Below are 24498 nucleotides of genomic sequence, written 5' to 3' on the forward strand. Positions count from 1 at the left end.
CCCCCCCCCCCCAAAAAAAAAAAAAACCCTACACAAACAAACCCGCAATACTATTGTCATTCTTATAGTCAGCACTCAATTGTTCACAAAAAAAAGTGATTTAAGCTGCTAAAGACATATGATTCAAACGCTCAGAAAGTTCTTTGTTCTATATTTTTTCTCTCCATTTTTATGCAAAACGGTAACCTTTTACATTTTTATTTAATGGGTTATTGTTGAAGGTATTACGATGACGTATGGTTATTAACACATACTTCCTTTGGTTGCTTAAGGAAACTTGTCCATTGACAACAAACATACCACATCATCTACTTTATATAAGTATTGTATAAATTACAACGTATTTTGGTGATCTTGCAAAATGATCGTAACCCTGAAAATCGTAAACATATTTTTTTTATCTTAAAAGGGGACAAGAAGGGTTCCATTAACAGGCCAATAAATAAGATTACAGTTAATTTAAAAAAAAAATAAAAAAATAGGGGTATTTTTTCTTGCATAATAACAGTAAACGGATTCAAAACAACGTCAATTTCAAGAAAGCAGGCAACAGTTAATTAGTCAATAACCGTACAGCATCAATGATCTTGAATATATGCCACTTTTAACTAAAATATAAAGGCACAGAACCAGGACATCGGAGCACAGAACCAGGACCGTTTTTCTTATCACCAGCACCGCGTCAGGACAAATCCGTTAAACGAACTTGCACGACTTTTGCAATATAATATTGTTGTAATGTACTTTGCATGGTACTTATGACGCATCAGAGAAAAATTAAGCAACAAAACAGTCGTTTTATTGCCGTTCTGATACAATGTAAACAAACCCACCAGCACAAAATCAGGACCCACCAGCACCCGTCAGGACCAAATCACCAGCACAGTACGTTCTCTCGCAGGACAACCATACCCACCGTGATGTAGTACTTTTCTACTTCAACTAAATTGCGGACCAAATAATTAACTATGTTTTTCTCCATACATAAAAAATGTATCTCTTCACATTTTTATACACCTATTAGTACATTGATTACATAAATGTGCTAGTAGATATACGTTGGCATGATTTAACCATACCCAGATTTAAAATAAATATAATCAAGCATAGAGCAAATTCCCTATATCACGATCCTAGAATTTATTTGTCCCTAATGTCAAATTTAAGTTGAAAATGATGATCGAATTGACCTTAAATTAAATGAAATATAAGAAATAGAAATATTTATACTACAATCAGCTAGTTTACTGTACAGATAAAGCTATACTTATAAACGTTAGCTTTATACGTCAATGACCCCAACTGACCTATAAGCCCCGCCTCCTTATTGTATTTCATCAACAACATCACGTCACGACCATGACAACGTAAAGTAACAAATGTCAAACTTTTTTCAATTTAAACTTTTATGTCTTCAAATTGGTTATTTATATATCATGTTTATCAAATGTTATTAATTAAGTTCATTTTCCCTTTCTAATTCCTTTTAAATACGCCAATGTCTTACCACCTGGACTACGCTCATAGGGAAATACCCCAAAATGGTACCTCAAGAGGGAAATTCCAAACACTTTTTTTAACAATTTTTGTTACATGATTTTTTCATTTTTCATTTTTTTTTTCGATTTCAGTATAAAAACAATATACGTATAGTGTCTTGAAATATGAAATTTATTTGTATTCGGCACGAAACGGGAAAATGCTCGGTAGAACCTCGCATTTTCCCGTTTCTAAGCCTCATACAAATAAATTTCATATTTCAAGACACTATACGTATATTGTCTAAGTAAATGGTTGTGACTTGTAACTTGATTCTTATAACAGTTATATAAAACATGGTGTTAAAGATCTTTACTGTAAACAAAGGTACATTTGTTTAAAAACAGGAACAAGCTAAATCACACAGCACGAATAAGAAATCCTGAGAACATGGAATATGTATTCCCACCATTAATAGTATTTGAACCCCCGATAGATTCCGTCTGGCACCACACATCATCCCCTGTGTTCAGCTGAAGAATGGTAGAGGCCGTTCGTCTTAGAAAATAATTGGTATTTCCATCGACAAAAGTAACGGCAACTGCTTCGTTTTTTTTCATTATACGAACATGAAGGCTATGGCTGGTAGTGGACTGAGGAGGGGCTGTTATTTCTACTGCAAAATGATAAACCCCTGGTATGGGTGCAACAAATACTCCATGTCGTGAAGTATAATTGTTCCCAATGTTCAAAATCGAGTGATCAAAAATGATATGGACATTATTGGTTGGGTTAACAATATTAGTTGTTAATTCTGCAACGAAAGCTATGGTCGTCTTTTCTGAAATATAAATGAACGGTTTACTGTTTAAATACGTAAAAGAATATAAAAGGTTACTATTACGAATCATTATTAAACACCATTGTATAAGATAAATTCTAACATGACGTCCTTCAAACGCTTTGAGTACACACCCGTGGTAAAATATGAATATATTGCATTGGCTGTTCCGATCGTACTCCCACGTCATATGTTTTTTTAATGAATGAAGAACCCGACGTCATAGAATGATGACGTTATAATTTAAGCATTTTACGGGAAAATACACGCTTCTGATACCGAAAATCATCACAACAAGGAAACGTCAACAAACGATGCTAAAATGTGGTATAAGCCCATTTTTTTTATACATAGAAGACATATAAGTTAATTATCATTAAAATTTATCCAAATCTATCTAAATAAGTTTTTTGAATAGTTTGAGCATGTCACTTTTTCTGTTTGCTCCGTTCTTTTACGCCAGTCTAAAAGTGCGTTAATTTATGAGAACGGCAAATAATGGCCTCCACCTAGAGCGCTTCGATCCAAAACAATTGCCGTATTTGTCCTATTAGAATCGAAATAATTCATGGGGGCTTGAATATATCTATCGCTCAGGGTAAAATATTTGTCATAAAGAGCCAACCCGTGGTAAAATAACGATATATTCAAGCCCCCATGAATTATTTCATATATTTGTAAGCAGTTATTCGGACAGCTTGAACATATCCCACTCTTTAGAAGGGACCATATTGGATGAAGTCATCAACAAACATTGACTGCTTTACAGAATAAACTGGTATATGAAACCAAGTCAATTTTCCAAAAGTGCCAATGGATAATTATGCAGTGGACCCGAAAAATATGAATGGTACCACAAAAAATAAAGGAAATGTTTGTCGACGTGTACACTGACATCATTGTACATGTGATTTTAATATAAATTTAACGTCATCCAAATGGCCGTTTCAGAATGTAAGGCATTCTATGTAATATATTTTAAAGCAAACACCATAACGTTCAATTACTTAAAGACCAAACAGCCAATTGTTATGCGCATCAGCTAACGCAACTTGGTAGTGACATAAAAGCTCTATGACGTTGTTTCTAGCAATGAGAAAACGTCAAATTGTAACGTCCTATTTCGCGTTTTTCACGGATTCCAACATGGTGTACGCTACATAGGTACGCTACGTCTCCCAAGAAAAGAGGAACTATTATGCGTCGCGCTACTTTAATATCATCATCATATTTAACCCAAATGGACACATAAGATACTACACTATAGTTAACCTTCGTTCTATCAAAAAAAAAATATAAATTTTGATCTTGACATTTTGCATTTGCGCCGTTCTGCATTTTATTTTATGTTTATTCTTTCACATGCGTAAATTTTGTCTTATATTTGCGTCGATCTCATTTCATTTTTTTTTCTTCTTCACTTGCGTAGATTTTTGTCTTTCTTTTGTCCCGATTCTGTACAGGTAAGGTGAAACATATTTTTATTCCTGATTCATGGGCATTATGTTTTATGGTAAGTGCGTCCGTTTGTTCGTCCGTCTGTCCCGCTTCAGGTTATAGTTTTTGGTTAATTTTTAAGTGTGGATTTTTCAAAAAATATGAAATTGAGTATTCACAAGGTTAGGCCGATAATCAATTATTCCTTAAAGTTTAGACATACTGGTAACATGTGCATTTAACTGATGTCTGGATGATTCTTGTAAAATAATGTCCGATCTTGCAACGAAGTTAAAATTTATTCATACTGCATATTTGACAAAATCTTATAGTAAAAATAAAATGATGACAAAGGGTCATTTTTGTTTGTCATTTGTTTCATTTCAAATTGTCTTTAAGATAAATGATAAACATTTCGTCTAATCTCACTGAAGCTTACAGCTAATTTCCTAATGTCTGAAGATCAACACTTTGGTTTGCCTGCTTGCTTTGTTTGTATATTTTGTATTATTATATTTTGATAACGTATATACAGGTTTACATACCTATATATAAAGATGTCAATCTTAATTTCAGAGCTTGAGTAAATATTAATACAAACAAAGCGAGGAAGCCAACCAAATTTTTACCCTACATGCATTAGGAAATTAGCTGTAAGGCAAAAAATATTAATAAAACTAATACTACTCGGCGAATGTGAATTAAAATCAAAATTTTCAGTGTTTAAAACTAAATTGTTGTAAATTTAACTTATGACAAGAGCAATTGCTCCAATAATAATATCTTACATAAAGTCGATTCTTTTCATTTAGCTACAACTATGACCGGAAAGATTGAAAAAAAATCGATTTTCAATGCCGGCAACAATTTTTTTCTTTGTTTTAATTTCCAAAATGAGCAATTTAGATTTATCATATTTTATCCTGTTGGAGAAATCTTACTTTGTAGTTTTCAACGGAAAATTATTTCTAAATTAATTTTTGAATCAAAATCTTTTTGTATTTTATATTAACTGTCTCGTTTATTGAAAACACTTGAGGTAGTAATAAAAGGATTGTATTTTAAGATAGATGTATTATGTTTTAGAATCAAACTTTCATTCATATATTATACCTATAGTAAGTAAGTAAGTATATCATTTATTATAGTGACATGTGTAGTATATATAATATTACATAATAATAATACAGTAGTTAAATATATTTACACCCGGCCCGTTGGACCTATAAGTCACTTTAAACCTAATGTTCAAATTTTCAATACGCAATGTGATTGTTACTTATAAAGAAGTTCCTTTCTTTTACAGAAAAATAAATTTAAATATTTAGCAGTTTGTCTTTGATGAAGTGTCATTAAATTAGCAAATGTTCTATTATCAATAAAATGTCTATCAAGGTTCACTGATTCAAATAATAATTGTCTTGAATTATGGTAAGCTTAACAGTACAACAAGAAATGTTTTTCATCTTCAACAGATCCGTCATCACAGAAAGTGCAAAGTCGTTCATCCGGAGCCTCATTTCTATTTCAATGCGTAAGGGTAGAATACCACAGCGAAATTGTGCCATAACTGATCGTTCTTGTTTCTTAATGTTTATTTTGACGTAAAGTTCAGTCTCGAACTTCTGTTTAATAGTAATGTAAGTCCTTAATGTGGGGAGAGAAGTGATTTTACCAGTCCAATCGTTTTCACAGTATTCCATAATCTTTGTTTTAAAAAGTTCAATGTTGTATAGATTTATATATTCATAGCAACTGTCCATATCCACTTTGTGAAAAATTTCCTTCATCTGAGAACTCCACTGGCCCGATTAATGATAGTTCAAAAGAAAAATCTTTTTCGTTAGTCTATCATTGTCCATTTTAACAAGCCGATTCCATCTTCTTACCATAGAAATCCACCGTCTTAAAGTTGGCTGTAACCATCCTAGTTCACTGTTTAGAGAAACTACTGGTGCAAATCTGTGTAGTCCCAAAAAATATCTAATAGCACGGTTTTGTACAGATTCAATGGAGTGGTATGTTTTTTTTATCCCCAAACACCTGCACAATAATCAATTACTGGTACAACACACGACTCGAAAAGGGTTTCAAATGTTTTAAATGCAACGTCCTTAAAATTGTGAATCTTTGATATTATCCCTCCTAGTGCCCGTCCTCCAGTTTTACCTAATGTTTCGGTGGCAATACTTAAATACATTTTATCATTGAGAATAATGCCAAGATATTTGTATTGACTTACATATTGTAAACTGTTTGGTCCAACTTTAATTTCCTTATATCTTAAATATTCAAAAATAATGAATTCACAAACTTGATGTAATAATTTCTAAACGTTCGTCTTAGTCGGGAAAAAAATAGTATGATAATTGTATGTCCGTCTTTTAATAGTACCGAATGAGTTCGTTACGGCAAACTTCTGAAATTGACGCGAAAAAGAAACAAGCACATATAGTCTGGTAAAGTCAAATACTCGGTAAGTTAATCAGTGCCATCTTTCATTTCTTTTTTTATTTCCAATAATTCTGTTTATGTGGGAAAGAGGACAAACACAGACTTTCAATACAAAAGCGGCGTGAAAGGTTATTTCAAACAATTTTCCATTCCGACGGATGGTGTTTCGATTCTGAAGGTTTATAGTGTGCGGCAACATCATAAAGATCTGAAACTGATACATGCTTACTCTCTATTATTACCGGACAATAAAGTAGGTGAATATAGTTGTTACTCTTGGAAATTCAAACGTCCAATTTGCGATTTCTTTTTTCAAATAGTGCGCCAGCAAGGAAAGTTTGAACTATGACGTCAGATGCAATTCTGAAGAAAGACAACTCTTTTCTTCAAAACGAACGAGAAAAAATCATGAAAATTACTCATTACTTTTTTGAAAGGTCGGTGACATACACTTTTGTTTTGCTTTTTTTTAAGAGTACATATGGCACTTTCCATTCTTTAAATTTTTATGAAGAAATCACTGGTAGATATTTTTTAAAACTGGAAACGTTTTTCAGTTTTACGTTTAATTTTTGGCGGGAATGAAATAAATCATACTTTTAAAGATCAAATCAATATGAGCCTTAAACTCTTGAACCTGTATTTGAAAGATACAAATCTACTGTTTAACGTGAAACAAGAATTATGTTTGTAGGTTTAATATAAAGCATTTTTTTTTTAGAGTTTAGATAACAAGCAAATATTATGTTAATATTCGGGAAAAAAGGAAACTGAGGTTGTTATAATGACAAAACTAAGTCGGTGACCCCCAATTTTTTTCATCATATTTTGTTCCTCAAATCATTAAATACCTTCTCACAAAATGTTAAGGAAAAATCACTGGTAGAAATGAATAGGCTGTTTGGTCTTTAAGAAATAAACGTTAAACAGTATGGTTATGGTTCTGCTTTTTTTCTGTATTTTCTGTTGTCTCTTTCGGTTTAATTAAATTGTACTGAATAGATATTCGTCGAAAAGTTAGTTAATTGTCCCCTGCGATACAACCCAGTGGAACAATACACTGACTTCTACACTCATTCCCAGTCTGTAATTATATAGTTAAGGCGCCCAGAACAAGAATCAATGCAATGAAAAAAACATTAAAAGGTAAAATATCAAAAATACCGAATTCCAAGGAAATTCAAAACAGAAAGTCTTTTATAAAATGGCAAAGTCAAAAGCTCAAACAAATTAAACGAACGAAAAACAACTGTCAGATTCCTGACTCGGTTTAGGCTTTTCATTATGTAGAAGATGTTGGATGAATTCTTTAATGAAGACCGCAACCAACAGAGGCAAGAATCTCACTTAAATAGGGATGAACTCGGATACTCTGGAAGAGTTTGTGGTTCCTTTTCCTCCAGTTTCACCGTCATGGTACTCATGAAAACACTGACTAGTCATTTCAGATTAGTACAAATTCAGCATGAGCAATTAAGTGAATATCTCTTAAAAGCTAGTAACAAAGTAAAAAAAAATTAAAAAAACAACAATCAACATATATGTAAATTCTCTGAAAGTTGAAAAAAGTTCTTTATGCATCATAATTCATTATGAATACTATTCTTCGTATGTGACTAACAAATATGAAAAGCTAATTTTTGGTCGTAGTGTGGATTGATTGATAGGTTGTTGATAGCTCAATGGCCTTATCGTACACTGGATGACAATATTCCATTGAATCTGATAGCAACTCACCTACAATAAGTATAAATTTCCAAGAAAAGGTACATTAAAATGCCAAAAAATGGATAAATCCAGTATACATTCGTTTCATTTTTTCATATCTTACCTTTAGTAATGTCTGCCTCTAATGCGCTAACTTTAGATTGAAGTGCATTGAACTCAGTCTTTGAAACATATACTCCCTCTGAGTTTTCCAGTAGAAGCAAATGTGCATGTTTGAAGATGAATGCCGGAATTATTAGCAAAAGTAGATTTATGTTGAACATTTCGGGCTCTGGTTCAGTTGAATAACTTACTTTCTTATGTTATTTTATCATTTAAATTTAGAGGTCAAAGTAATTTAGAATGCATTAACACAGGAATTACGTCCTCAGCCTTATAAATAAAAATAGGGTTAAAGATAAAACGTTTCAGTTCATGTTTTAGATATACAAAAATGCATAGATACTGTGCATATAACATATCAAAATAATAAATGACAGTAAACATACGTATATGAAAAGAATTTGATTTTAAAACACGACGTCTTGTCATAAAGGTAGCATACCATATATAAGTTATCCCGAGTTTGAAACTAACATATAAAGGATGGCATTCTTATACTTTAAAGGTCCCTATACTTTAGAGGTAGAGTTTATTCATGGTAATGGTCAGGTGATTGGATGTTCTAGGGTAGGGCTAGGTTTAAGGATAAGAGTTAGTATAAGGGTTAATTATAGATAAGGGTTAGATTTTGGATGATTAATAGTTTAGTACAGCTCTATAAGGGACGGAACCTAATGAGGTATTCGACATTTCATAATCTATCACATCAATTTTTTATCATCTGTCACACCAATTCATCGTCTACACACCATTTTTAATCCGTCACACCATTACGATGGGATATTCAGTGCTATAAGATAGGAGTATGATATAAAGGAAATAATGTCTGACGAAAGTACTGACAGAGTCGGGAATTTTGATATTGATAGTAAATACACTGTACAGTGGTATATTCAGGTTGGAATAGCTGTGCTTATCAATGAATATCAGGCATAATCCTTCCCGTTAGGGGTTTAGTATTATACCCTCATAACATCTATGAGAAGAACATAACCCATGTTATGCCAACAACTGGTTTTTTTTTTAAATAAATGTGTTTAATTCCGATTCAAAGACCCTATAAGTGAATCAAAATTAACGCCAAAAATATGCAATCTTTAATGACCTGACAAAAGTATCGTAACTAATATGTATATTTATTTAAATTCTTGTACTCTTGTAAGAATATCATTGGTTAAAAGCAAACATGTGTGAACCGCGTTAATTAAATATAATGCTAGTGTGCGTGCTCTGTTTCAGATTCACGATCAATGGGCGTTTTCCAATTTTAAATCACGGTTAGTAGTAGAGAAACGTTCCATTAAAAATATGGTGTTTATCAAATTAACAAACAAAGTAAACCTAGAGAAGTATGATATGTTTTTATCAACCAATCTGCCCTTCTCAATTATTGATTGAATGATCTGTTTAGAATTGTATTCAAATTCTAAGATCACGTGTTGACCGCATCTTTCCAACCGAACTCAGAAAAAAGATTCAACAAATACAGTTAAATCTGCCTCATAGCCTCATATCTTGACTTAAATATGGAAGTTTACAATCAGTGTTGGTTGTAAACAAAACTTTACCACAAAAGAGATGCTTGCAGCTTCCCAAGTGTGAAATTTCAATGTTTTGTATGCAACATTCCAGTAGCGCCTGCATACGGAGTATATTTCTTGCAGTTGATACAATATTCAAGGGCTTGTATTTCCTTACATGATTTTATGAAAGAGGATTGCCGTTCATAAGAAAGCTATCAAATCAAGGGTTCCGAGTGGAGATATTAAATCTTTCCTTCGTAAATTTTAATGACGTTATCACGAGTTGGTTGACCGTTATCAAATATCACTTATACAGGTGATAGTGGAATATATCAATTTGTGTAACTACAATCTATATAAAAAAGAAGAAGTGGTATGATTGTTAATGATAAATCTCCACAAGAGACCGAATGACACAGAAATTAACAACTATAGGTCATTGTACGCCTTCAATAATATAATGAGTAAAGTTCATACCATATAGTCATCTATAAATGGCTACAAGATGACAAATGTAACACAATTGAAACGAGAAAAACAACAGCCGAATTAAAGTACAAGTAAATAAACGAAAATAAATGTGTAAAACTCTATAAGTGAATATTTATATTAAATGCTAAATTCGTGTAAACATATGTTGCTACAAATTATTTTGCTTTATGAAGTTTAATAATTTCTGATGACCATTACTTTAAATTTTGATATTTCTAAGATAAAGAAATGTTTAAAAACATAAAGGTAATTAGATAAAAGGTTTAGTAACTTTGAACTGTTGTTTGACATAATTTTAGTTTGATTCATCTTTCGTCAAGACTTTTGCCCGACCTTCAACTTTACCTTTAAATAGGTAAACATGTAGTTAAGTGTGACATAACCTTTATATCAATGGTTATCACAAACTAAACTTGATATTACATCAATATAGATAAATAAGAGGAAATGAATGGTAAGTGGTAATATTTCAACTTTTTAACAAAAATGTCAGTTTTAAGAGTTTTTTTTTTTAGTGTTTAAAACATGTTAACATTCGATGATACAGATGATGTTCGTGTGTTCCGTAAAATATTGTTTTTGTCCTCAGTATATTACAATATGCAAAATAATTGGGGGTGTACATCATTTATCTATTTGTACCGAAAATGATAACTTTTCAAGTAGATATATAACCACAGAGCACAAAAAGGGGGAATTAAATACTAACTTATCGATTGAATCATTATAGTCTACAAAAAAGTTTATGTTTATTTTATAATGGATATGTACTTCCTGTCTTTGATTGTTGCTGTACAATATGGACAGAAAAAAGTAATCCAAATATGATAAATGTTAAAATTACAAAGAAGGGCAGTCAGAATCATTTTAAATAAAGCATTTGAGGAGTCAAATAATTACGTTTATTTCATATGTAAAATTGTTGGTTTTTATTTCACTGTGTAAATCATAGCAACCAATGTAATAATAACCAGCATCACAAAGAGTTGATATAACCATATGCACAAACATTTTTTTGTATGTATATTTTTGATACGTTTGCTATTCATGGGTAGGATTTTATAATACAGTTCCATGGACTTACCAATAATTTGATTTTGAAATTTTGAATTATTTAATATCTAGTCATCATTTAGAGTTTTTGCTGTTTATATGTTATCAGAAATAGTATATGCATTATTAATAAATATCCCATAGCTTGAATTCTTTCAACTGACTTTATAAGTATACAAATTATAAATAATTGACCGGAAAGTTTTAACTGGATATAGGAAGATGTGGTGTGAGTGCCAATGAGACAACTCTCCATCCAAATAACAATTTAATAATTAAACCATTATAGGTTAAAGTACGGCCTTCAACACGGAGCCTTGGCTCACACCGAACAACAAGCTATAAAGGGCCCCAAAATTACTAGTGTAAAACCATTCAAACGGGAAAACCAACGGTCTAATCTATATAAACAAAACGAGAAACGAGAAACACGTATATATTACATAAACAAACGACAACTACTGTACATCAGATTCCTGACTTAGGACTCTTTTTCGAATTGTGCTATTAAATTAAACAACACCCGATTAACACCGCCTGGGGTTGAAGTCATAAAACTGTGCTCAGTCCTTGGGGCACAAAAATCATGCTCGAAACATGCACTCCGGCATTCTCATTGGTTGATTTTGGATTATAAGTACAAAACACTGACTTGGAAGTTTTATGACTTAAAGCCCTGGTGTACTTTTATCCTCTGTTTTTGTTATATATATTTGGTTTATAGGCATTTATTTGATTCCTTCAATGTTATATTTCAGAATACGAATATAATGCATCGTTTGAGATCAATGATAAAATAAAGCAGAAGTTTGATGAATATGGATATATATTAGTCAGGTACTTCATAAGTTTGAAACTAAACAACACAAAATGTTAGTTGGTGTTGCAAAGGTCGTGCTACCGAATATTAGAAAAAGAACATGAATGGTTAAAATGGTGATACTTCTTCGGTTTAAACGTTTTTTGTCGTTAAGCATTATTTGCATTTTTAAGGGCATCCGATACAGTTTCTCGATTAAATGTCATTTTTATAATTTTGTTATATGTTGTAGGCCTTGGCGAGTTATAAAATAAAACACAAAATAAAACGTAGGTCATCGTGCTTGTTTTCGAGAAAATTGAGGCTGAAAATTGGGGATTTGTGCAATTTTGTAAAAAAAATTGGCAATGTTATAATTTTTTTGGAGCAGATATTTTTCATCGTAAATTATTAAGATCGGGTTCAATCTGAAGCTGTGATAAATGACAAAAAGGAAAAAAATAAATCACTACACAAATAACTGCATTTATTCAAGCCTTGCTTGAAATTGCAGACCAGATGCTCAAAGTGGTTTTTTTTTAAACCTAAAAAAATGGAAATAAACTGTTTCTGAAAATGTCATTTTTCTGCATAAACTGCATAAACTGCATTTTGTCATGCTTTCTCTAAATCTCAAATAAAAAATATAGGTCACCGTGCTTGATTCCATGATAAACGCGATTTATCCTAAAAATTGCGTCCCCCCTTTGTAACCTCAACGTTAGCGCCAAAGTGCACGACGTCGCTGGCAGACAATTCCGACGTTATCTCTGCAAATTACCGGCGACATTTTTCAGATGTATAAATATTGCTTGTAAAGTAGTAACTCTAAATTGGTAATATTGTTTCCGGGGAAAAAAACATGTGAATGATAAATACCTCTCACTGTTTGTGGTCTAAGTGAGAAACATCTCAAGAAAAACTTTTTTAAAAGTTATTACGGACTGTTGATAATTTTTACGGCTTTTGAAATTAAAGACTCGGCAATTTAGAACTTGACATACAGTTACATGTACTGTACACACTCATGTATTAATTTGATGTATTAATCTATAAAATATGTTGACCTCTAGATGTTGTTTTTTATTTTGTTTGATGTGCTGCTGTTTCATTACTATACTCCTTTACATCTCTCTATTCACGTTTTAATCACTTTTTATAATTTAACATTTATTCATAAAATCTAACTTTTTTTCGAGTCATTGATTACAATTGAATAAAATTGAGAGGCTCCTAAACAGTTTAAAATTCACAGTTTGTATAGCTCAAAGACTATGCGGTATGGGCTTTGTTCATTGTTGAAGACCGTACGGTGTCCTATAGATAACTTTGTTAATTTCTGTGTCCTGTTTGTTTCTTGTGGAGAGTTATCTCATTACAGTTATGCCATATCTTGTGTTTTATGTTGTGAGAAAATAAAAACAAAATCTTATAAAGGAGATTCTTCAATATGCTAAAAGATGCTTTTGTCCAGAGAGAGAAACTATACAATAATTTTGATTTTTTTTTTATTCGGGAAAAACGATTGAGTTGATAGCGAGATGACTGGACAAAGGGGCCTATTACCTATGGGTAATTTCATTGGTAATTTACTATATATATTTTTTCACCACAGTGCTACACATTGCGGGGTACATACAATATCGCACATGCTTTGCATCTGTCTGTCCTTCTGGTCCTTGTGGTTAATTAGATTTTTCAAGTGTACAATTCTTGCCAAATTTCTATGAAACTGATATCGTATGGACAAGTTCGAAAATCACTGCATATCAACTATAATTCGTTAAAAGAGTCAGTATGCCATTTGGAAATATTAACTATATCGGAAATTGCACTGCATTTGCTGTCATTCCTTCATTTCTATAGTGTATTTGTAAAAAAAAAAGTCAAGAATAAACATCTGCGCTATAAGCTCATGATACGCCCGTAGTCTAATGAAAAAACCCATAATGCATGTTTTTAAAATAACACGGGGTGGTACAGGAAGTTATTGGAAGTATATCGTGACCCATTCCTTATCCTTATAAATAAAATTTGAATACAGATCGTTTAACCATCCTGAAAAAAAACCCATGTTAAGTTTAATGACATTAGGATAATATGATATACTGTACCATATTTACGACGGACAGCCGGACGCCGGACATTTGTTTACCATACTACGTCCAATCAAAATGTTTACGGGCGTATGAAAATATTGTTGGCTATTGCCTTTAGAAATTTCCTCGGAGTTCGGTATTTTTGTGATGTTACTTTTTGTTTGATAGAATACGTGCTACGTGGAGGTAATATAAACTTTGTTCTTTTATTAAAGTTGTATCATTGTTGATATTAGCGGCATACCATTATTTATCTAACATTAATGAATTGAATAAATTGTTCAGTAATGAAGTTTACTTCTTCGTGTAAAATATTCGGTATCAGTTTTAAAATAGCATTGTTGGTTTTCTGTGCTGTAATAAATTGACAGGAAATCGGATCCGGACTAAATCATGGTTTATGAAGGATAATGATATATTTGCCACTGGACGTTAAGCCATCAAAAATCAATCAATACATAGGACATAGTCTTGGTATATAGCTGGCATTTAAGGTAGCGCCTTCCCCATATCAAAAATGATAATTGACATGCATTATATTACTAGTAACACCAAAAGGGTCAGTCATCTTGGGATTGCTTTACTATACGATATTTTGTTAAAGATCTCACAGACACAGTAATGTGTTTTATTTCTAATCATTTGATTAGCCTATTATCCTGTTAGAATCAAATGCAACTAATATTAATGTTGTAGAAGTTAGCATGCGGGAGAAACAGAAATTGGAGCACCGATAAAATCACATTACGTTTCTTATTACGGAAAATTACACGCATTTCGTCCCGTGTTAAAGTTAATAATTAAAGGTCGAAGTACCGCCTTCAATACAGAGCATTGGCTCACATCAAATAGCAAGCTATAAAGGACCCCACGATGACTAGTGGAAAACAATTCGAACAGGAAAAAAACTGTCTATCATATGTAAAAAAGAGAAATGGAAACCACTGATGTACTACATCACCAATCGATAACCATACACTGAACAGACTTAAGACAGGTGATAACAAATACAACGCATACATGATGTTATATATTTCAAGTTTTATAACTAAGATGCGACAAAACAAATAATTAACCGTTGTGTTTTTCAGGAAACTATTTGAACCTGAAGTGATAAATCGAGTAAAGGAAATGATACAGAGCAATGATCAGATGCTTAAGTATAAGTGTGACGTAAGTTAACACAAATCTGGTCAATTTGAAAAAAAAAATACAAATGTATATTGTTTATTTCATGTACTGTCTACATTATTATTACAAATAATTTGAAAGATTTAGAGTAAATATTTGTCAATTGTTCCCTTATCTACATTTCGTTGACATTATACTAGAAATTCACCTAGCAACACAAAACACTCCTATAAATGTAAAAATAGACCACTTTCTACATATGTTCTACACCGGAGAAGTTCTTTAATTTTGTTTGCCTGTATGGTTCGATTTACCAGGTAGAATCCACCTTTATACATGCACTTTAAAACATTTTAAACCTCAATTGCCAAATTTTTCACACATAATCAGGATAAAAAAATCAAATAATTGGTTCTTTAGACTAAAATCTGAATTTAACTTGCCAAAATATGGACTGATCCATTTCTGCTTATAACATTGTTAATCATCAAATTATCTAAAACGGATTGGAATACTTCCTCAAATGTTGCGCAGATTCCTCTGCAGGGTATAAGGTTGTGTTATTCTTTTTATGATCTCCACTGTTTGGGTGGTTGCTTATACCAAAATAAGGCATATTTTATATTTTATATTTTATAAAAGTTTGTTAATCAGCCAATAATTGCAAAACAGATTAACAGTATTTTAATTAACTAATTCTTACACTATTTGAATACGTTTCCCGGCTTAATAAACTCATCATAGATACGAGGACTAAATTTTGGTTTTTACGCCAGACGTGCGTTTAGTCTACCAAAAAAGTAAAAACACAAAAATACTGAACTCAGAGGAAAATTCAAAAAGGAAAGTCCAAAATCAAAAGGCAAAAATCAAAAGTCCATACACATCAAACGAATGGATAACAACTGTTATTTTTCTGACTTTGTCCATGGATTTATGAGTTTTGAACAGCGGTATACTACTGTTGCCATTATTAGGTACAGGCATTTTCTAATGTAGAAAATGATGGATTGAACCTGGTTTTATAGCTAGCTAAACCTCTCACTTATATGACAGTCGCATCGAATTCCATTACATTGTCAACGATGCATGAACAAAACAAACATACTCAAAGACTCATCAGTGACGCTCGAATTCAAAAATGTTGAGGACCAAAATTCTTAAAAGTTTTGCCAAATACAGCTGAGGTAATCTTTTCCTGAGGTAGACAAGCATTAGTATAACGAGTAGCAATTGTCGAAAAAATATGTCAGATTAATGACAATCTTTCTTTCTTTAAATTAAACAGGTCGTCAATCTTTAAGCATTTTTTAAACTTCACATTGAAACTTGATCAAAACAACCTTCCAATGGTCACATATAAACATAATGTACACAAATGCATTTGTTGGAAAATTTGAAATACAATTCTTATTATAAAATTATATCTGATATGACATTCTTTTCATGCAATCAGATTCCCGACAAAGATGGTTACGTGTCATCTATGATAGCTTGGAACCAAGCTGGAAGTGACGTAAGCGGTATGATGGCACGATGTGAAAAAGTTGTAAATCTGGTTGAAAAGGTAGGTTGCGATTTGTTGAAATGTTATATGCTTAAAAATGATATGATCATATTTTTTTTCAAAATCGTCCGCTTCATCTAAAACTAAAGTTCTTATTTAAAAAAGAGGCTATAAACGAAAAAAGATTTGAGACTATTTGGACAACTTCTTTTGTATTTTAGAAGTACTTTACATTTAGAGAACTGTACTTAAAATATATCATCAAAATAGAAATCTAAATGCCAACATATACATACAGCGCATGACAAAGTATGAACCAACGCGTATTTTATTTGTGTTTGTCTACATTCAGGAGCTTGTACTTCAGTAGTTGTAGTTAGTTCATTTCGGTAATATTTGTTTTTGTAATTTGTGTTGTTTGGAATAAGGCCGCTAGTTTTCACGGTTGAGTTGTTTCATATTTTTTTATGTCTGGGTCTCTAATAGCCGACCATACAATACGAGTTTTCAAGGCTGCACATTTGCTTATAATTACTTAAATCCATCTCAGTTAAACGTTGGTGGATAGTTTTCTAATTTGCAATTATACCAAATATCCATATTTAATTTATTTTATAGTAGGTGATGTCTGCGACAATGTAAAACCGAAAATCTACATAATAATGCAGCTTTCTTTCGTCTAATGTTTTTAAAAGTATTGGTGAAATATTCAGCTTTGTTTAAAAGAACAGTTTTTTTTCTTTAAGTGTCTTGGTGGAGAAGTGTACTTATACCATTCGAAATTCACAATGAAGTGGCCTAAGAATGGAGCCGGTTTCCACTGGCATCAGGATTACGGGTAAGCGAAACAAGCAATAAGTTGTGAAATGTTATTCTGAATATTTGATTTCTTATGGCTGCAATCAATTTTCCCCGCTGTACGCAGTGAAATTGTATGGAGGAACTCGTTTCCAGTAAACATTCGTAAATTATGAAACTTGTTTAAAGCAAAAAAAAACACAAAGATGTCACCAAAGGGAAACCCAGCAGTATACACTGTGTGAATATGTGTTCTAACCATGAAACTTGACCGAAAGTGAAAATTGGAAAAGAAACACGTTTGTCATCACACACAAAAAGACTGAAAACCATCATAAACCCCTTTTAAACAAAACAAGGGAGATCAGAGATGCTCAGGAAATGTAAGCTGTCAAAAATCTGGTCTGTCCTTTGCATTCTACTTTTCATTATCATACAATCAAACTTAACTGTCGTTATACTTTACACCATACAAGATACAATAAATAGCTATAAGTATTTAAGATTAAAACGCAATTCATTGAAAGAAATTAGTTTGTTAAGGTCCAAAGCAAAGGAGATGATGTTGTTTTTTTCAATACAATGTACAACCTGATTCTAGCTTTAGCAGTGTGGTGTAAAGGCATTGAGGATAATATTCATAAGCAATTATCAAGTTTTAATATTAGTGAAAACAGTCTGTATATTTTGTCTGATGTGTTCTACATCAGGCGGGAGTCGTCATCAAGGATGCGGATTGGACTTTTAACCGAAGATATAAGAAATAAACTACAACTATATCAAAAGAGAAATGTCGGTACAGTACATTGGTTCTAAATATTCTGAATCGTATTAAGGTAGACGATAATGTGACAAAAGAAGGGACATTGATATACAGATTACGCGAAAATATTCACAATATACATCTTTTATTATTCGAGGAATTTTGTATTTATAGATACTGGTATGATTATGGAAATCTTTATCCTGATATGGGAACATTCTTCGTGGCAATCGACGAGTGCACTGTGGAAAATGGATGCTTACAGGTAATGCACTTTTAACATGATGAACCAGTTGTCACCAATCTATCATCGAATTACCACAATCAAGATAAAAAAATATTGAAATAAAGTCATCAAAGATATTAAGATGTTAACCATTAAAAACTTAGAAACTCCAAAAGGAATGAGAGAACGTAATCGGCATCATACTTTGATCACCTGGAATTTGTCCATTTAAAATACACATAAAATGACATCGACAAAACAATATGACGGAAACGTTAGATGCTGTACTGGTATAACTTTAACTGATATAAATTTGATATGAATTATCTCCCTTTTACCATGTTTTTAAACTAATTTTCGTGTCCTGATTGATCTAGTGCTGTTGTCATCGTGGAACATCCATAATCAATCGATCAAAACATTAGGACTTTAATGGAAAATAAGGGATGTTTGATAATTGCGAAATTTTTGTCTTGAACAATAAATCCAGACAAAATTTAAGAAACAAATTAAAACCGAAGGAAACATATCAATTATAAGAGGGAAACAACGGATCAATTAACCTAAACACTGAAATACAACAAAAGCAAACGCCAACATAAATACGGAATTAAGATAACAACTTTCTGTTTCCTGACTTTACATGAAATTTTAAGAAATAATGGTGGAATTTTCAGAGAGTTGTTGCAATAGTTCCATAAACGTACAGAGAGCTGGTTACTCTCTCTTTGTAATGTCTGGTCTTTGTGATAACTTACACATTTAACACAATCAAACATTCCTCCAATCCTTGTAAATATAACTGCCAGACATAAACATAAAAAATCAATCTGACTACACTTCTACATGAAAAAGGACACAAGGAAGACAATAATTTAAAAAAAATACACAGGTCATACTACATTGTATATATTTACAGCTTCTGCGTGGATCTCACAAATGTGGACGACTGGATCACACTAAAGATGACGGACAATTCTCTCCCTCAAAAGAAAGATTGGAATTCTTAAAAAAGATACTTCCTTTGGATGTTGTAGAAATGAAACCGGGTAAATCATTATGTGAATATAAGAATTTGTGCAAGAAGCAGAATAAAAACAAATTATCTATTTCTACAAAACACATTCGATTACTATGCTGTTGCTTCTTTGTAACAACCGGATTATGTGGTCGATGTTTTACAAACAATGTTGAAAACAAGGACGGACGATATCGAAGGGACTTTCAAATGTCTGTGATTGCGTGTTCCTGATGAAGGTATTTTCAGACCAGCGCTTAGGAAGCGCAACATTTATAAAGTGGAATAGTTGTTACTTAGCAATTGATCGATCCAAAATTGTTAGATTGTTAGTAAACAGGGTATCACCAACTCATGAATGAGTTCTATGGTACCGATACAATTAATGTCCGAAAACTTACCGGTTGATAAAATGTGAAGTTTCTTATAATAAACTAAGGTTCCAACGCTCTCAGGTGAGGTTGACGTAAGGAATAATGTGGCTATAACTGTTAGAGGACCATATATCATAACGCTTTTAGGTTTCAAATGTTTATGTTTCAGTGTTCCTAATTTAGGTTTATTTAGAAAACGCTTCTGACTAATGAGATTTATAAAGTCTTATTTTCATGTATAAATGTATCCCAAAGAAGTGTGGAGATGAAAAGGAAAACTAGGCAAACAAAATACAAGTATCATCTACACAGCAACAGATTACCCTATAACATTACAAAAATATAACATGTATATCATGAAGATACATATACTAAGGAGCTTTGAACACGATAACAAAATCATGATTTCAAGCTGATACGTATACAAATTATATAGAAATTAACCATCAGCACAGTTGACTTTAGATAAACCTTGTTATATGAGGTCCCCACTCTTTCAAGTTTTTGTCAGTTTATTTTTTATTTTTATTGTTATTGATGAAGGTAAACGTACGAAAGCGCTACGGACGCACAACATTTATTAAATACTTTTTTCATTTGTTAAACAAAGACTTGAAAGTGCATTATTATTTGAGAGTGTACTCGTTTAGAATTGTCGAAGCTGTATAGGTTTTTCTCCATCTCTAGGTGATGCCGTTTTCTTCCATTGCAATGTCCTACATATGAGCGAAATTAACACAAGCGACAAACGCCGCATTGGATTTCCAATATGTTATAATAGAGCAAGTAACAGTCCAACGAAGAAACACCACCATCCGCCGTACTCTCCGATAAGCAAGGTAATAATGTAAAGATATATTTATACTAAAATTGTAGATCCAAAAACAAATATATGTTCTTTATCATTTAAAAAAAAACAAAAAACAAAGGCGATATCCATAAATGTCATTTGAAATGCATTGACAGACATACTACATGCTTGCTAAAGACTAGTTATATCTAACTAACAGATGCGATGAGAGTTCATTTTATCAATTGTTAACTTTGATGGTTCTATTATCATACTAACATTCATTTATTTATTTATCCACCTCTCTTGTATATAGTTTGGTCCAGTCCACTTTTGACACATTGCTACATCATTGAACACACTTGTCCACTAATTATATAACACATAATTAATTGTTCATCATTTTCGTATATTAACAGGTAACAAATGAAGATTTATATAACTGTACAAACATTACCGATATGACTGGCAAGGATTTTATAGACCTATCAAATGCAGCTACAATTAAGAGTCAGTTAACATCGATCGGACAAAATGGTACAAATTAAGAAGAAACAAATATACAACAAGATAAAGATAAATAAGTTTTAACTTTCGGTAAACTTGCAGAACGGTACACAAGAGTTACTCCCCGTTGTACATAGTTTATCGAACAATATCTAAATCAGTCAGAAATATTTACATTTGTATTTTTTATTAGTATAATCACAACACGGACATTTTGATAACAGTTGGTAAACAGCAAACATATCTGATATTATTTTCACCTGAATATAAGACAGGTTTTTATAGAAGGTCATGGATATTTGAAGACGAACAGGATAAAACGGTGTTTTCTATTTCATAAAGAAATGACTGTACCAAGGCAGGAGTTTGACACTTGTTTTCCATTCGTTGACGTTTTTGAGCTTTTGATTTTGGCATTTGAAAAGAGTTTTTCCGTTTTGTATTTTGTATTGAAATTTATAAAACATTTTATTGTACTGCAATTTCCGGCTCGTGTGGAGAAATTTGCCGATACAGCAGATGTAAATAGGATAGATTTTTGTTTGTCCTCGATCAGTTTTTGTATTGGTGGTTATTTTGAATCATTAGTTAATAAAGGTCCCATCAAATGGGGTTGATGTTTTAATCTGTATTATGTCCTAGTACAGTCGTTTTATGTTGTTACATTCGAAACAATAGGCTATTATAATAAATTCAGTATTGCTGCTTAATTTCCACAGTTATCGCTCTTTGGAAGACTTTATTAATATATCTTATTTATTCTTACTTTTATGTTTTAGTGATTATCGTTTTTTCAAGATCTTTTCTTTCCTTTTTCCTTTTTACATAAGTCCAAAAGGATCATTCTTAAGTCAAATCGGAAATACGAGATTTAAAATACGAGGTTTGAAATGTGGATTTGAAATTCATTATCTTTACCTTTAGAATTGTCATTCAAATCCATTGGATTTGAAATTCAATGTCCAATGAAACCAATAAAAGAAAACTTCCAGGTTACGATGCTGTCAATGCCAGTAGTATGTGTTTATGAAATCGGCTTCGATTTGATTTATCAATTATCTATAACTAAGAAGAACGAAGATCAAAAACCTTACCGTGGATCTTCAACTTAGTGTTTTCATTTAATTGAAAAGAAAAAGAAATAACGAAATGAAGAACTTCCACGAAACACATAGATACTGACGGCAAATAAACATCAATTATTTACAAAAGATATGATAAGAAAACAGGTAAACATTGTAAAAAGTATATGCTTAAGTAAACTATACTAGAATGAACCTAAAGGAAAGTCAAAATTACCTGATGGCATTGTTGTTTATTAATTTAACATATAATTCGTTTCCACTTTTTTTTCTTTTAAAGTCATATGAAACGAGTAACTGGTGAAAGAAAATGCTTATTCAATTCTTGAACCAATGCATATATTTATCGTACTCTAAGCGAGGAAATCACTATGTGATCCTTGTAAACTCATCGATCCTTTAAACAAACTTATAAGTAAGGGTTATCGTACCAATATTGTAATTAGATCTCTGAATATAGTTCACATTGGCACTAATATTGATTTTGTCATTAGCAAATTAAAACATAACTAAATTTCATTATCTTTTGAGGCGAGATGTATAGGGGACACAGCCACGTTAACTTTTATTTCTATAGAAGTCGCTCTTCACTATACTACTACCTGTCGATACATTTATTTTTGGCATTGCACAAGTCATGTCTTCTTTGACTATTAATGACGTTAAAATACTAAATCCCCGTGATGTGTTTTAGTCGATTTTAGTCTCTGATGCATGATTTTTTACTATTAATTGGTTTTGGCTTTTAACTAGCTGTCAGTAACTGCGAGTACTCTCAAATCGTATTTTCTTGTTAATTCGACCTGTTGATACTGTTTATAATGCTTTTTTGTCATTTTTTATTTATATGGATCTTGGCTGTATACCAGCTTTGATTATTTGTAATATCTTCAATTTTTCACTTATTCTTACAACATTTGTATAAACTTCAAGATTATAAAAAAACGGTTTTTTTCTAAAGTGAACATTGATTGGTTAAATATTTCTCAGTGTGTTTGAATTTGTTTGATAGCCTTTTGGTCATGACTGTTTGTCTCTAATATTTAATTAACTGTGCATTTGTATTCAGATATCGCAGATCAAATTTATTCGTTCTTTGTGTAATCATACGTTTTTTGATTGAGTTAAGTCTGCCAATTGATATTTTATCGTATGTTTTTATATGTTGTGATGTTATGCTATTGTTTCAGAAAAAGGGAGAAGGTTTGGGCCCATTAAAACGTTTAATCCCGCTGCAAATGTTTGCACCTGTCCTAAGTCAGGAATCTGATGTACAGTAGTTGTCGTTTGTTTATGTAATATATACGTGTTTCTCGTTTCTCGTTTTGTTTATATAGATTAGACCGTTGGTTTTCCCGTTTGAATGGTTTTACACTAGTAATTTTGGGGCCCTTTATAGCTTGTTGTTCGGTGTGAGCCAAGGCTCCGTGTTGAAGGCCGTACTTTTACCTATAATGGTTTAATATTTAAATTGTTATTTGGATGGAGAGTTGTCTCATTGGCACTCACACCACATCTTCCTATATCTATCTAAGTCTCATGTGCACGATTTTATCATTTTTTAAACAAACATGTCGTACAATTGTCATTTTTTTTCTCTCTGTCTGTTATGTGAAAATATGGCGGCTAATTATTTGTCGTGTTTTCAGTCGAAATTTATCGATAATCACCTAATAGTAAATAATCAACAAAGAAGCATGGATACTAGGAACGTGTTTAGTATGTAGAATCAGATAATAGATTATTTTATTGACAGATTCATGCGTATTGCGATTACCTGATTTTTACGAGACGGGCTACGCTAAGGCCACTATGCATACGAAAAATATGTCGCCGAATTGCTTCCTAGAAGCAAGCAATTAAAAAAAGTAAACTTTATCTAAATGTGGACAAATCAAAGAATTTACCTCAGAAAAAAAAGTATATGTACATAGGTTTTATAATGAAAACTATTCCATTTAGTTATAAAAAAAACATCTTTTGCATCTTTTGTTTTTTTATTTGAGGTTTCATATGACTTTATATAATTCTTAATGAACTTTAAGATTTGTTTTACCGACTCAGAACTTTATAAAGTTAGTATTTCATAATTTTTTGTTACCAGTTAATGGTTGAGACAGTCCTGGTACCTTTTATATCTATATATTCTTAAATATAAAAAAGAAAAACATATTTCGATTGTTGTAACTCATTTCATGTTATTACTTTAATTAGATTCTTTGGATCTTGAAAAATTGTTGAAGTTCTCATTAAAAAATAAATGATACTAAATACCGAAAAGCCCTTTTGAAATTT

The 24498-nt window shown here is 31.8% G+C and overlaps 2 protein-coding genes across 3 annotated transcripts in view; one reads left to right on the forward strand and one right to left on the reverse strand.

The window, feature by feature from the left end:
• The window catches only part of LOC134708189 (L-proline trans-4-hydroxylase-like), a 66440-nt gene extending 43885 nt beyond the window's left edge, over window positions 1-22555 (forward strand). Inside the window, exons 1-9 of one of the 2 annotated variants that reach the window (XM_063568524.1) lie at window positions 10399-10510; window positions 11868-11946; window positions 15099-15180; window positions 16595-16705; window positions 17392-17483; window positions 18381-18471; window positions 19352-19481; window positions 20512-20663; window positions 21034-22555. In XM_063568524.1, coding sequence (XP_063424594.1) covers window positions 10504-10510; window positions 11868-11946; window positions 15099-15180; window positions 16595-16705; window positions 17392-17483; window positions 18381-18471; window positions 19352-19481; window positions 20512-20663; window positions 21034-21162 — 873 coding nt within the window. In that variant the 5' untranslated portion in view covers window positions 10399-10503 and the 3' untranslated portion in view covers window positions 21163-22555. Of the gene's footprint in view, window positions 1-10398; window positions 10511-11867; window positions 11947-15098; window positions 15181-16594; window positions 16706-17391; window positions 17484-18380; window positions 18472-19351; window positions 19482-20511; window positions 20664-21033 lie in introns of those variants that run through there. The other variant, XM_063568525.1, reaches the window with a different exon arrangement.
• LOC134708190 (complement C1q subcomponent subunit B-like) lies at window positions 1790-8207 on the reverse strand. Its single transcript, XM_063568526.1, has 2 exons — window positions 8043-8207; window positions 1790-2320 (listed from the first exon to the last, which is right to left on the reverse strand). Exons 1-2 carry the CDS (start codon window positions 8200-8202, stop codon window positions 1899-1901), a joined length of 582 nt encoding a protein of 193 aa, XP_063424596.1. The 5' UTR covers window positions 8203-8207; the 3' UTR covers window positions 1790-1898.
• Window positions 22556-24498: the final 1943 nt, after the last annotated feature.

The sequence above is a fragment of the Mytilus trossulus genome, chromosome 2 (genome assembly GCF_036588685.1).
Source record: "Mytilus trossulus isolate FHL-02 chromosome 2, PNRI_Mtr1.1.1.hap1, whole genome shotgun sequence".
Taxonomy (NCBI): domain Eukaryota; kingdom Metazoa; phylum Mollusca; class Bivalvia; order Mytilida; family Mytilidae; genus Mytilus; species Mytilus trossulus.